Source organism: Cnephaeus nilssonii (assembly GCF_951640355.1).
Source record: "Cnephaeus nilssonii genome assembly, chromosome: 1".
In the NCBI taxonomy this organism is placed as follows: domain Eukaryota; kingdom Metazoa; phylum Chordata; class Mammalia; order Chiroptera; family Vespertilionidae; genus Cnephaeus; species Cnephaeus nilssonii.
The window spans coordinates 28,614,332-28,630,145 of record NC_137072.1 but is presented as its reverse complement, the minus strand read 5'-3'; the positions used below and the strand labels follow the sequence as shown (position 1 = coordinate 28,630,145).

General features: G+C 44.8%; 1 protein-coding gene across 2 annotated transcripts in view; it reads right to left on the bottom strand.

Moving 5' to 3' along the window:
- Positions 1-15,814, bottom strand: part of FRMD4A (FERM domain containing 4A) — a 341,454-nt gene that overhangs the window by 310,211 nt on the left and 15,429 nt on the right. Inside the window, exon 1 of one of the 2 annotated variants that reach the window (XM_079778678.1) lies at positions 868-977. The exons of the other annotated variant lie outside the window; for it this stretch is intronic. Within the exon in view, the coding sequence (XP_079634804.1) occupies positions 868-906 (39 nt within the window). The 5' untranslated portion in view covers positions 907-977. Of the gene's footprint in view, positions 1-867; positions 978-15,814 lie in introns of those variants that run through there. 2 annotated transcript variants of the gene reach the window in all.

Below are 15,814 nucleotides of genomic sequence, written 5' to 3'. Positions count from 1 at the left end.
GAGGGGGCCGAAACCACACAAGTTGACTTAGTGAAATAAACTGGGATACAAAACACCACTGTCAACTGAGGAAGAGCTGGTGACACCCCCTACCACACCAGGTCAGTCTGGCCCCTTCCTCTGGGCTGGGCTGTGGGGACTGAAGTCTCCGTGGCAAAACGACAGCAGTCTGAGCGGATGAACAGGGGACAGAGACACTCTTGTCTCCCCCTTTGGAGGGCTCTGCACCTCCAGCCAATTGACTCAGGACTACCTTCCTGCAGAAAATTTTCTCTTTTTCTTACATTTGAGAAGAAGTGTGTATGAATATCTGGCTTCAGGGGCCACTATGTAAACCACCAAAGGGACACGGAAGTGAGAACAAAGACTTCTTATTGTTGCTCAGCATTTTCCCCTCCTGGCCTCCTGTCCCCACAGCCACAGGTCCCTTACCAGCTTGTCACCACCCCAACATGCACTTTGAGAAAACAAAGTCTCTTGTAAGAGGAGTATGAACTCATGGAAGGAGCATCCTCATCTTTGTATCCAGAAAACCTGTGGTTTAAATTGCAGGGCTCTGCCATTTACCAGCTGGGTGACTTTGAGCAACTTAAGACCTCTGAGTTTCAATAACCTCATCTCCAAAATGGTGACATAGCACCTACTTTATCTGGTGGTTTGGAAAACTGAATTAGATACTGCTTACAATCACCTCTCACAGTGCCTGGTACCTTGAAGAGGATGCTCACTTAACGCTAACCACGCCCCCCACATTTATTACAACACACTCCATAACCCTAAACATGGGACAATAGTTTCTGCCCTTCCGCCACCATTCCCCACATTTCTCATGCTGCAAAGCAACGTAAGAGGAGCTGCAGGTCCCACCTGGTAGACAGCCCTGGAGAAGCACCATAGTTTCTGCATCAGCTGCAGGACCCGAAGGCTCTCCCCTCCGCACGTCCTCAGCGCCCGGCAAGTCAGGTCCCACACCAGCTGGTCCCAGCCACAGAGCAGGTCCCCAGCGCCAAGCGACCAGCAGCCAAGCCAGCTCCAGGCCCCGCCTTTACCCTCTGGTCCCAGGCCCCACATTCAGAGCTGGGTTCTTTTAGTACCGCAAAGTTCAAATGTCACTAGATTTAATCAGGCAAGGAAAAAATGCAGTCAAAATAACTGTTTCCTCTTGCTCACTCTTCTCTCCCTTACCTTCCCTCACCACCCCCACTACCCTTCAGGTCCTGTTTTCCAGCAAGGATTAGCCAATGGCTCCTAATTCAAATGTTTTCTCCCTGTGTCTGGGAACTCTCCAGGGACACGGTGAAAACAAGCCTCACCCCGCAGAAAATTGCACATCCCTCCCTCTCCAGCACGCAGAGGCGGCTTTTGGGGCAGAACTGAGGGAAGAGCATGAACCCAGAGTCATCACTGAGTTCTCCTGGCTCCCGGGAGTTCGTCCAGGGTGAGAAGCAGAGAGGAGAGAGCTGGGCCTCCCCGCCAACATTCCCGAGGCATTCCATCTTTCCTCTTAACTCTTTCAAACTTAGAGAGCAACAAGTGTCTGCATGGCGAAGCCAAAAGGCCCGTCTTATATCAACCCTGGAGAAATTGCTATTTCTGTGTCCAATTTATAAAAACACAGGCATTTTCTTTGAAAATTTTCCAAGTTGAGATTAGGATTAAAAAGGCTGTAAGAAAGCTTATCTGATAGATTTTATATCAACCTCCTCAATTTGGGAGGAAAGCAGATAAAGGAGGTAAAGGCAAAATATTCCACATTTCCACTTTCTCCAAAGCTCTTACAACTTTACTATGTATTGGATCAGCCCTTTGTGAATCTCAGTCCAAGGAAAGACACCCAGCTGAACAGGGTACAATTATATGAGATGTTAGTTGTTTTGAGTTTGATTATTTTAAACCCTGTTTTATAAGGGCATCTGCATCCTAATTTAATAGATTCCAGAGCAGGAAGGAGAGGCAATAAGTAGGAGAGGTTTAGCCACAACACAGCCTGGACAGTTAAGAGAAGAGGCTTGTCTAGTCTCAATAGCATTTTGGTTGGATAGCCTTGAAAAGCCATAGTAGTTACTGAGGGGTGTTTGCCATGTGCACATTTTCCCCATTCAGTCAGTCATCCATCCATCCACCCACATCTCTTCAACTTGAACCTTTAATAGCATCAGAATGATAGTACAGTACTGGAATGTCCTGAAGTCCAACATACCTGAGGTTAAATTTGGCCCAACCACCTACTGTGTGACCTCAGACAAATTAACTTCTCTAACATATTTCCTTATCTGTAAGATAGAAATCATATCAATCTCATAGGGTGGTTGTGAGGATTAAATGAGACAATATACTTAAAGTGAATTACACAGAGCATGGTATGTACCTGATTTTATTTATTTTTTGGAGCACTTATCATGATCAGATAGTTCAAGGACATTACCTACTATTGATTACATGAAGCTCTTGAGATCATTTCAAAATTTGTTTCTCCACATCATCTTCTCTTAATCCCTTTTCTTCTTCCATGAATTGATACATTAATCCTATATAATAAAATGCTACTATGCAAATTGTCCCCTCGACCGGGAGTTCAACCAGGGGGAGGGGCCAGCCAGCCAACCGCCCATGATCCTTTTCCCCGGCTGGCCCCTACCCTATTGGCCCCGATGGGGGTGGACCGGCTGGACCCCACCTGTGCACAAATTCGTGCACCAGGCCTCTAGTTAATTTAATAAATATGGGAAGCTCATTTTCATTTAACTCTGCTTTGATGAATTTTAATCATTTTCCCAGGAGTGATGGCTCTGAGGTAAAACATTATGCCTGGATGTTATTCCTTTATTTCCACACACCCTGGAATGAAAGGGGGGATACTAAGGAATCTTGCCTTTCTACAAACACCCCATCAGCAGAGATAGCTTTATTTAAGGAAGAAGGAAGGAAAGAGATAGCTTTATTTAAGGAAGAAATAAAGAAAGATATGTGAAAGAATGATTAAAAAAAGGTAAAAAACAAATGGTATGGGGAAGACGATTGTCCCATTAACAATACCTAACCACCTTGGTATTTTCAAGAAAAAACAAAAACCAGCTACATCACAGTTAGCTTTTGCCTGTGTCCCGAGCTCATGCTGTCCATCCTCTGGGGATTCTGGCTGGGAACTAGGCTCTTGTCTTAAGTGTGTAATTATGGAATAGATAGGGACAGTTTTAAAGATACTGTTTACTCTCTGATTAAATAATGTGACTTTAATTTTTTTTTAAAAGTTAAATATATATTTAGCTTATAGTCTGGGAATCTTTTAAGTCCGAAGGTGCCATAGGCTTTTTAAAAACATGCCTGAATACCAAAATATTAATTCATGAGAACCGTGAGACCTACTTAAACTGTTCTGAATTCTTTACCACTCATGGGGACAGGGACGTCCAACTCGGAGACTTGCTTTGCACCTGCAATCTGAGCCTGGCAATATCAGCAGATGTCCCCAGCCCTCGCAAGCACAGGAGAGAGGAACTGGTTATGCCCCAGTGCTGTGAAGGATGCTGCCCAGTGTTACTGGCTGAGTCTCTTCATTCATAGCTCTGATTCTGCTGTAGACTCTGTGCTGCCAATTCAGCCTTAAGCAGGGCAGCTGCCCCAATGGTGTCTGATAGGCTGTGCATGCAAATAGTACACGGCCATTGACCACGATGCCCTTGCTTTTAAAGGGATTTATAATGTCCAGAGCAATTAGACACAGATGTGTGTGTATGTGTGTCTCTGTGTATATGTGTCTCTGTGTGCCTGTCTGTGTTTGTATATGCATGTGTGTCTGTTTGCGTGTCTGTGGATATGTATATGTGTATCTGTATGTCTTGTGTGTGTCTGTGTGCGTGTACACCTTCATTTCAGAGAGGAGGAAATCATAGTGCAGAGGGTCAGAGTAGCATTTCCAGGCCACATGGATATTGTGATGGAGCTGGGACCTGACACCAGGGATCATCAGGCAAATAAATAACCTAGACTTGTCTTACTGACTCCCAGCTCCTTTTAATCACTTTCTGTCCTAAAAAATCATGGAAAATTGAGCTTTTTTAAGTAGCTTACTACTCAGTCAATTGATCACAAACAAAGAATAATGAATAAATACCTCATGGTGTCTAAAGGGTAAGCAACATCATTGAGGTACCAGGAAGACATAATTAAAAGCAATCACCGTTATCACCCATCTTTTCATGAACTCTTTTGCTAATGTTTGGGGTGAAAGGGTCCAAGTGTTAGTTATGTGGCAGGATTGGGTCAGTCGTGTGTGTTTGCCTGTCGTATGCCCTGGGGGGAGGAGCATTACAAGTAGAACAGAAGTGTTGGTCCTGTGTTCCTCGGGAAGGGACCAAGGCTGAGCACTCTGAATCTGGTGCTGACCCTGGAGGGAGGCAGGCACCGTGAAGCCAGAAGGTCCTGCCCAGGACAAAGGAGGGGAGGCGGTGGGACTGGCAGGGCACCCAGGGCCATGAGGGCACTGCCCGGCACTTCCAGTGCCACCGCTTTCCCAGCCACTGCCACTTTGTCCCGCTGTTCGTCTTATGCCCTGTCTCCGTCTGCACACCTCTGTGGTTTCTGTCCCTGCTCCCAGACTCTAGGTTGCTGTTTTTGTAAAGATGGAGAAACCTATTTTTTAAAGCCATAAATGCCTTTGCCTGACTTTAGGGATTTTCAAACAAATACCGCCTTGAGAAGAACTCAAAAACTCTAAGTTGCAAGTAATGTGAACAAAATTATGAACAGAATTTTCAAATAGAGGAAGACACAGGAAATCACACATTTGGACAAGTATATGTATAGCAACCAGAGAAATATATTCAGAAATGCAAGCTAAAGTAACCGTGTTAATTCTTTGGTGATTATTTATTGACGTCTATTTCAGAAAATGCCAGCCCTAAGACTGAGTGGAGAACTTCTACACTCCATGTCAGGCCAGAGTCAGCTACCGGGAGACACAGATAGTATTTTTTAAAACATATTTTTATTGATTTCAGAGAGGAAGGGAGAGGGGGAGAGAGAGATAGAAACATCAGTGATGCAAGAGAATCATTGATTGGCTGCCTCCTGCAGGGAAGGGAATCGAACCCTGACCTCTTGCTTCATAGGTTCACACTCAACTACTAAGCCACACTGGCTGGGCACAGATAGTATTTTTTTAAAAGTTTCTCTTAGTTGTTATCTTTTACTGATAGAATCTGAAGGTAAAGGGCAGTTTCTCCAACATCAAAGCCCAGTTCAGTTGAGACCCAAAATACCCAGACATTCCAACCCAAATTAATAAGCCGCATCTGTTCTTTTGGAAGAACTAAAGAGGATCGATAGGCAACTATTTCCAAAGTGAGCCTGAGAAGGTGCTGGAGAAGAAATAAATCCACAACAGCAAGGGGAGAGCAGGGTGTTGTCAGAAGCAGTAGTTGGTCATATTTTCAGCTTTTTAGGAAGCAGATTCCTCTTGGGTTTTGTGTGCAGCTACCTTTTCTGCACCACATATGGACCTTTTCAGCTCCTCACTACAGACTCACATTTCAATTCTGCATCCCCTCCTGACTTCCAACACAGGACTCAAACTTAGGTGGAAATCTATTGCATATTTTGTTTCTTCCATCCACGGAATGCTTTTGTTGTTAAATCTCCACGTGTAACCAAAATGCTGGTCTGGGGCAGAGCTGCGTGCTTATTCGTTAAATGAAGGAATCCCATAGCTCTTTGCTAATGTTCTTTAAAAAAAATCCACTTTATTTAGATATAAGTATATGCAGAACTCTTTGTCCATTTAAAGTGTACATTCAGTGGTTTTTCAGTATATTCACAGGTTTGTACAGCCACCACCACAATCTAAATTTAGGCCATTTTCATCACCCCAAAAGAAACTCTGTACCCATTAGCTGGCATCCCTCCCTTCCCCAGACACTGGCAACCACTAATTTACTTCCTGTTTCTATAGATTTGCTTATTCTGGACATTTTATATAAACTAGAGGCCCGATGCATGAAATTCATGCAAGAGTAGGTCTTCCCCTGACTGCAGGCACCAGCTTCCCTCTGGCACCTGGGACCTGGGCTTCCTTCACAGCCCCAGCTTTGTCTGGAAGCTCGTCAGGAAGGATGTCCGGTCTAATTAGCATATTATGCTTTTATTATTATAAATTATTATAAATTATTATAAATGTGACTTGGGGGACTGGCTTCTTTCTCTGAGCATAATGTTTTGAAAGTTCATTCATGTAGCAAGTATCAGCACTTCACTCTTTTTTCTTGCTGAATAAAAATCCATTGTATGAATAAACTATGTTTTGTTTATCCATTCATCAGTGGTACTGGTAGGCATTTGGGTTGTCTTCACTTTGGGGGCCATTATGAATAATGTTACTATGGATATTTGCATACACGTTTTTGGGAGGATGTACATTTTTCATTTCTCTTGGTGGACACCTAAGAGTGGCATTGCTGGTAACTCTGTGTTTAACCTTTTCAAGAACTGCCCAGCTATCTTACATAGCAACTACACCATTTTACATTAGCACCATCAATGTCTGAGGGTTCTAATTTTCCCACATCCTCGTCCACCTTGTTATTGCCTGTCTTTTTGATGTTAGCCATCCTAGTGGGTATGAAGTGGTAGCATTCCTGCTTTCCTAAATGAATTCTATGGCATGGCCATTGTGTAGGGTGGGTGTGAGCAGCAAGCAAAAAGGGCTGGCTGTAGGGTGCTGGCCTCCTGCTCCCTGGCTTAGCCCCAAGCCTGCTGCCCCAGACAGACAGACGGGTGGAGAGTGCATAAGATTCCAGCAATTTCTCTTTCTTTACCATCAGCTCCCCTCCACCCACTCCTCCTTCTGCTCATGACACTCTCACGCCCACCATCTGGGGCCAAAGTCCAAACAGTTTTGGAAGTTCCCCTTTGTCACTTTATAATCCCAGGGCCAGCTCTTTGGGGAAAGGATTTTAGAAATAGCACTTGTATGGTAAAGTGAGTGGGCGACGTGCAAAACCCAAACCCAAACAAGCTTTTGAAATTCTGAGGCATTTCAGGACTCTCACTCACACAGTTAATCCCATATTTGGGTCTGGACAATGTCCCAGCTCTGACGGTCATCATTGCGTCATCAGGCCTCAACCTGAGAACCCGGGAGAGCCATTTATATAAACGCGAGGGAGCGTACTCTGTTCATTTGTGGGGGAAGGAGAATGCTTTTTGAAAAATGCTTGGCTGTGTATATAAACATATTTTGGGTCCCTGGGAAAGTAGTTTGGGGAGGCAGGAGCTGCCCTCTGGCTTAAGTGCTCCAGAGTTGCATGCCAAGAGCTATGTTTAGAAATATTTCTCCCAAGCTTCACAAGCCATTATACAAGTGGTCTTATGGCCATAAAAGTGATGTCATCCTATCAATTACCCGGGTTACGAAAGTCAGTTCACATATACATGCCAGACTTTAACAGAAATAAAACCGGGCTGTCTGAATTAAATCCGTCCAGGCCCTGAATGAGAAATTAAATGCCCCAGCTCTTTTCTCATTCTCTGGGTATTTGGTTTCCATGGAACTCAGTGGCCGAGGATGATTTTCAAGTATATATTTTACAGCATGTATTTATGTGATCACAGCCTTATGTGAAAACCTATAAGCCTTGTTTTATTTAGAAGTTACATACACTTGGAAGGGCCCTGGTCTGGGGCCTGTTGATAAATGGGAATGGAATGGCCTATTCACAGGGGAGGGTCCACCTGCTTGAGAAGTGGGTCTCCACTGAGATGGGCAAGAGCTTGGGAACCACTCCTTTCTCACTGGACGAGGTGAAGATGAGTTAATGTCCACAGGAGAGTGGCTGAAAGAGAATTAACACTTTCTCTCCCAGTGGGAACCTCGAAGACCTTAGAAAATTTGTGTCTAGAAGCTGTGAAGGTAACATTTCTCTTCTAACTTAAAGGAAAGCAAGTGGAATTTATAAGAGGTAAACAGGGATAAAAGCCCCCTGGGTTTTCACCTATAACTTAAGTTCTGTTTAACCCTTGACCCAACTGCAGGTACAGTAAGTAAGTCTTCACTTAACATCTTCGATGCAACTTTAAGAAAAATGACATATAATGAAACCAGTTTTACCATAGGCTAATCAACATAAACTAGAGCTCATCAATGTTATAATGAAATGACATTGAACTAAACAATGTTATTTGAAGACCTACTGTAGTATGTTGTCTATAATATACTAGAGGCCCGGTGCATAGAAGTCACGCATGGGTGGGGTCCCTAGGCCCGGCCTGTGATCAAGGCCGATCAGGTTCCCTGCCTCCCCCCTCCACCTTCCCTTGCCACCTGCATCTGCCACCACCCACCCCTGGTTCCCTGTCCCAGTCAAGGGCCCAGCCCCTATCAGGCAATCAGGACCTGCAGGCCAGGGGGAGGGAACAGGGGGTTGGCTGGCCAGGGAGAGGGGCCGCAGGAGCTTGGGAGGGCAATCGGGGCCCCAATCAGGCCGGTTAGCCACCACAGTGCACATCATAGCAAACAGTCATTCTGATCATTTCATCTTTCTGGTTGCTTGGCTTTTATATATATATAGATTAGAGGGTTTTACTTAAAAATGTTATTCATTTATAGTAAAGTCTCTTTCTTCTCTGAAACTCCTCCTTCTATTTTAGCAATCCTGCTTTTTTTTTTTGGCATCACTGGTGTCTTGGACTTAATACGAATGTCATGAGTACTGAATGAATGAAATTGTCTATCTATATATATAAAAGGCTAATATACTAAGTGTCCTTTGCTCCATCCAATGGGTTGCTATGACATGCACTGACCACTAGAGGGTAGATGCTCAATGCAGGAGCTGCCATGATGCACAGAGAAATGGCACCGCCAACCTGGCACCTACAAAGCAACACTTGGCTTCCCCCAAGTAGGACATAGGCCCCGCCACCACCCCGGAGTGACAGACCACCAAATCGCAGCCAACTCTGCCAAGACCCCATGGCACAAAATGCAGCCCACAGCCCAGCCCAGCCCGGAAACAGTAGCTGTGGGTGCCAGGTAATGACATCATGTAGCAAGGCCCAGCTTCCTCTCCCTAACAATGACTAGCCTCCTTGCAGTTTCTTCAGCCTAGGAACATGATTTGCTTTATAACCAGGTGGAAACACTTTACACTGTAACCAAATGTCTGTGAAGCGTTTTCCCATGCCTTGTCTCATTTGATCCTCACAGAAGTCCTGGAGTAGGTAGATAGGAGACTCAGTGGAATCCTATTTTCTTTTCATTAGCCAGGAAATGGAGATTTAGAAAGCTTAGAAACTTGACCCAACTGAAAAGAAGTAAGAAATGGTGGACCTTGAAAATGACTTCAGGTTTTCTCACTGCACAGAATATAGTGAAACACTGCTGCAGTTAAATATTTTACCCTTTGTTCTCCCAGCGTGACCTACAATAATAATCTGCTTCGTGTTGGTATTTACTGCTGTGTTGCTGTCAATTACCTGAAAGAGAAGTTGGGGTGCTTCACTGGGCTGGAAAAAGTTTAGCTAAATCAGAAAGCAGGTCTAAGCAAGTTCATTCTATACATATAAAAGGCTAAGTTGACTCGTGCATGCACCATACATAAGCTCTTGCTGGTGCCAATCGCACATGTGTGTTTCCATCTGTCATTGTCAATCGTGTTTGGTTGACACTTCTATTATAGAGAAAGGGCAAATAACGATAATAAAACATTTCTTCTAATTAATTTCCTTTCAATGTGCACAAATTTGTGCACTGGGCCACTAGTTTTATATAAAAGTATAGGCTGTGACTTTTCCTGCTGCTCTTGGGTGACACATCTTCATAACATCTACCCTGGAGTAGCTTAAAGTCCTTAACAGGAAGTAGGTACCATTTTTGAAAGAGCCTGAGTGTTAGTGTTAGCCCTAAGTCCCCCTTCTTATTCAGCAATGAAGACTTGACACTCCGTGACAATGACAACACAAGAGATTGATGAATGGGAATGGAATGGCCTCGCTAATGTAGGTGGGGTCAGTGTGGCTTCTGTGGGTCAGATACAATTTGGGTGAGCTAATGACTTCCGGAAGCCATTTTCTAGGCTATGTTTTTGTGTCTATTTCTTAGGATGCTTTTCCCAAGGGGAGAGAGAACACAGAGATGTAAAAGCTGTCTGGCCATCTGAAGAACCCAGCGGGAGACTGTCTGCTGACCAGCACGTTGTTCCACCCAATGCACTGCATCCTTAGCATCACTAAGTCTAAGGGTAAGGACTCCAACCAGTCCACAGTTATGCCTGGTTCTAGAGACTGTATTCCAACGTGGCTGTGGTAAAAAAATCTATTTTATTCTAGTCTAGCACATTTCCTACACTTAACAAAAAGTCTTCTCAGGGTGCAACACCTATAACAACAATGCCAGAAAACCCCAAAACACACAAAACAAAACAAAAAGCAACCATGAGTTTTGTATATTGAGCTGGTCAATGGGGATGGGGTTAGCTGATGAACTGAACTTCTATATTACAAAACTAGTGCTGTTTTAGGATAAGCTTATTAATTTTTTCAGTTGCCTAGACTACACTGAAGAACTTTATTACTGAGCTTTCTCACTGAGATCTCATAGATAAAACTATTTGGAGTATTGTTTTCTGGAACCATTTAAATTATAGATAGCATAGTCTGTTTGTATCCATGGCTGACCAAGGATAGTAGGAATGGCTTAGGATTTAGCAACAGTGTTTGGAAAACCAAGAACAATGTTGGGGTTGGAGATCTAGGCAAATTATGGTTAGGAAATCAGGACAGTCATCACAGACATCCAGGGTCATCCAGAATTTCAAGATAAATCAACAAGTTCAAAGCCAGCAATCAAAATACCTGTGAATAATGACTCCAGAGGTTGTGTTGACCAGGAGGCCAGAAACTAGGTGGACTAAGAGCAAACACATGAAAGATATGTAACGAAGCAAGCCTAGTGGTCATGGCTGGCTGAAGACTGAAGGGAAAGCAAAGCAGACCAGACCCTGCACTGTCTGCCAGGAGATTTATACCCTTCCCATTAGGGCAGAGGCAAGTTCCCAGTGGGACACAAGTGACCTGCAGGTAGAAGCAGGTGAATAGAGACCTGGCACAGTGCAAGTGTGTGGAGGGGGAGGAGGTACGGTCCTGCCAGGTTACTCTGATCAGCCACCGAAATTCCCTCTACCATCAAGCGCTGCATATGACAGTGGCCCCATAAGATTATAACAGAGCTGAAGTGTTTCTGTTTCCTAGTGACATCCTAGCTGCCGTAATGCTGTTACAATGTGCTTCTGTTTTAAGCTAAGTGTTAGCTTAAAAGAGTTGAAAAGTTAAAAAATATTTTAAAAGATTATAAAGTTAAAAAGTTATAGTAAGCTAAGGTTAACTTGCTATTAAAGAAAACTACAGGGTGTACCAAAAAATGTATACACACTGTATGAGCTGATAGCTCAATTTTGAAAATGAAATGTACTTTAATAAACACTGCCTTTATAATTATTCAAAGTGTGTGTATACATTATTTGAGGACACCCTATATATTTTTAAATAAATTTAGTGTAGCTTAATTGTACACTGTTTATAAGGCTACACTAGTGTACAGTAATATCATTCACTGACTCACTCAGAAAAACTTCCAGTCCTGCAAGCTCCATTGATGGGAAGTGCCCTATACAAGTGTACCATTTCTTATCTTTTATACTGTACCTTTTCTGTGTTTAGGCATGTTTAGATAAATGCCACTGTATTACAATTGCCTGCAGTATTCCATATAGTAACATCCTGTACAGGTTTGTAGTGTAGAAGTAACAGGCTTACCTGATAATCTAGGTGTGCAGTAAGCTATACCACAGGTTTGAGTAAGTACCTGTGCTCTATCATGTTCGAACAAATTGCCTAATGCCAAAATTGCCTAAGGATGCATTTCTCAGAATGTATCCTTGTGGTTAAACGATGCATGACTATATGTGGATCTCCTCTAAGTCCTGCCAATTTCTGACAGACACTAAGCAGCCCATATAAGTGAAACATTTACTTAACCCAAGGCTCAGTGTGTGCTCGAATATGCATGAGGTCCTTTTTTTTTATTGTTAATCTTCACCGAAAGATATTTTTTCCATTGATTTTTTAATTTTTAGAGAGAGTGGAAAGGATAGAGGGTGGGGGAAGAGAGAGAGAGAGAGAGAGAAACATGGATATGAGACACATACATTGGTTGCCTCCTGCACTTGCCCCAACTAGGGCCAGGGATAGAACCTGCAACCCAGGTACATGTCCTTGACTGGGAATCGAACCTGCAACCCTTCGGAGTCAGGGCCGATGCTCTAACCACTGAGTGAGTAACATCAGCCAGGGCTGCATGAGGTCCATTTCCACAATTGGCAACCCAAAAATAGAGGGCTAGGAGGGCCAGGGAAATAAACTAAGGACAGAAATTGAACTCCTTTAACGACTTAAGAGGAAAAATATAAATATACCTATCTAAGCCATGAAGGCATATGAAAATCTATAAGGAAAACCAGCTTGGACTTTATTGCTTGATTTGTCATGAAAAACAGAATGTAATGAATTTTTTATTTTTAAAAAAGTCCGTGTGTGGTACAATTTGAGGTAAATTTCCACTAGAGGAGAAGGAAATTGGATCAGGGTGTTGGTTATTTCCCCCTTGAAACAAAGATGATGATTTAAGATTCTCCTTTGAGGAGCAGCTTAGGAGCTAAGTGCCTTCTGGTGGTGTCTCTTAATAAACCTGGGACAATGGCTTCATTGTAGCACAGCTGGGCCAGACTTCTGTTAATTAAGCACCAGTAACTGGCAGGTCTGCGAGCCCCTTCCTGGGTTTGACCACAATAAGGGCTGAGGCACTCCCTCAAGGGAGCACCCCTCCTCCTCTACCCAAATCAGGATGGATTTCAAAATGTGAAGCCAGAGCAGCCCAGGGGGCAGGCGTGTCAGGAAATTAAGTGTGTATTTACAGCCCAGGCCCAGGTCCTGTGTGACACATGGAAGCATTTACCTGTCGGGTTTCACACCCCACAACCTTCTGTGTTTCAGATATTGATTTTTTTAAAAATATATTTTATTGATTTTTTACAGAGAGGAAGGGAGAGGGATAGAGAGTTGGAAACATCGATGAGAGAGAAACATTGATCAGCTGCCTCCTGCACACCCCCTACTGAGGATGTACCCGCAACCAAGGTACATGCCCTTGACCGGAATCAAACCTGGGACCCTTCAGTCCACAGGCTGACGCTCTATCCACTGAGCCAAACTGGTTAGGGCCAGATATTGATTTTGTAAAATTGTGGTAAGAGAGACATAACATACAATGTACCACTCACATTGTTGTGCAACTGTCTTCACCATTCATTTCCAGAATGCAAGACTGAAACCCTGTGCCCATTAAACACCTCACTCAGCCTCGGTAACACCACTCTACTTTCCGTCTATGAGTCCATGAATTGGACTACGCTAGGTGACTCGTGTAAGTGGAATCATCCAGTATTTGTCTTCAAGGTTCATCTATGTTATAGCATGTGTCAGAATATGCTTCTTTTTAAAGGTCGCATAATATTTCATCTTACGTTTGTCCTTCTATCCATTGATGGACAGTTGGGTTGTTTCCACCTTCTGGTTGCTATGAACGTGGACATAGAAATAACTGTCCAAGTCTCTGCTTTCCTTTCCCAGAACTGGAATCGCTGGGTCACATGGTGATTTCAGTTTTTGAGGAAGTGCCATGGCATTGGATACTAATATTTTCACCTACTGCTTCTGCCCTGTTAGTCCTGGGCCTCCCTTGAGGCAGGCTGGACCTTTGCCCCCAGACAGACACTTAACATTTGTTTGCCCCAATGCGTCCTGCTTGGTGGCCCTGGGTGAACGGTGCTCCTTAGCGTGCATGAGCCTCAGGGGTCCCTGCCCTTTACGACATCTCCTTAACCTGCGTTCTCATTCCTAGGCCAGATCTGAGTCCAGCTCTGACGTCCAGCTCACACACTTGGGGCCAAGGCACCCTTTGTGGCCCTCCCCTGGACATTCAGCACTGACCACTCTGCTGGTCATGACTGTGGGCCTCAGGGTAAGGCAGGCTGGTTCCTCTTCTGAGGGCCGGGGGGCAAGGGAAGGAGATTGGGCATGAGTGGTGCCCACTGAGGCTGAGACTGTGGCCCCATTTAAATTACCCTGAACATAGGCTAGTGGGTGTGAGTTAGGGTCAGGCACCAGGACGTGGAACGCCACCGGAGAGGGATTAGGGTTCTTTCTGACCTGAAGAAGGGCTCCCTCCTAGAAGCAGGGTTAGCAAGAGTGGAGCAGGGTGTCAGGACAGCAGCACTAGCGGCTCCAGCCTCCATTTGAAAGCAGACCCAGGGCAGGGTCAAGGGCACTAGCCCGCTGACTTGGCCTGGGCTAGGAGGAAACAACCAAAACTGGGACATGCGGGTCCCTGGCACCCCCTCAGCCATTGGCCAACATCTCTGCCTCCTGGACTCTGCCGGACGCGGTCGGTGCAGAGTCAGGTGCAGTGTTGGCACTTGTCACACCGGTAGCTGAACAGGACTAGCCAGGAGGGATCTGACACCTGCCAGCTGGCTCTAAATGAGGCCCCTCCCACCCCTGTTGTGCCCAATGATGACAGTGAGACCACTAGCGGCTTTTGACATCTCCATTGCCTGGAAAGGCAAATTTGCAGGCCTCTCCCCCGCAGTCCTCCCCTCCCCATGTCCCCGGGCCCTGTACTAAGAGCTTCCAGCTCCCTTTCCCAGGTATCAGCAACCCTCCCCGACCTGGTCCGTCCTTTCCCATGGACCAATGGTTATCAACCCTGGCTGCCTATCTGGGAAGCTTTTACAAAATGCTTTCACCGGAGGCCACCTCTAGGGACTGAGAGTTTATGTCTGGGGAAGGAGTTGGTATTACAATTTTTAACAAGCAGCCTAGGGGTTCTAACGTGCAGCCAAGGAAAAGAGCCACCGTCTGGCACTGAGGTCACTGTCCTGCAGATGAGCTCCTGTAACTGGAGATGATGTCTAAGAGTCCAGATCAGAGGTTCTCGTGGGCCAGCCTGCATCGGAATCCCCCGGAGTGTAGGCCCGGCATTGGCATTTCTCACAAGTTCTCAGATGAGGCTGACACTCTGGCCAAGCGACCACACTGAGAACCTCTGACCTAGGCCCAGGACACCCCTTAGTTCTTGCATTTCGGGTGGCTGACAGAAATGGAAGTAAGAAGTTCAGTGTCACTTCCTGCATTCACTGTTTAGTTTCATTCTTTGACACCCTCATCTCAAGAGAAACATGGAAGAAACACTCCAGCAGGGCAGCCAGCCCGGTAGGGGCTAATCAAGGACTCTTTCTCCGTATGCAGAAGAGAAAGGTGCACTTAGGACTTTTCACCCAACTCTTCCTTGCTCCCTCACCTGAAAAAATAATTAAATAGTTAAAAGAAACATTTTTATTAAAAGGAATTGAATTTTCCTTCCCACCAAGAGGGCCTAATTATTGATTTGAAAAGCCTGAATGTAAGCAACATACATTTATTTCTAAAATAAAATGGTTTCTTAGGATGTGATAGTTTAGTGGCTGGAGTCCCCCAAAGGCAGCAATCAAGCAGCCACACTGAGACCCTGAATCACTCACCCCCTTGTCCCCGTGGCCCAGAGGCCAGAACATTCAGAGGCTACAATCTGCCCTCAACAAAGAGCGTTTAGACTCTTGTTTTGGAAATGAGTGACTCATCTTTGAGTTATTTTCTTGTCTATCTCCCTTCTCTCTCCCCTCTTCCCCCATCCCAGGAAACTGCAGGCAACACACGTACTCTTCTT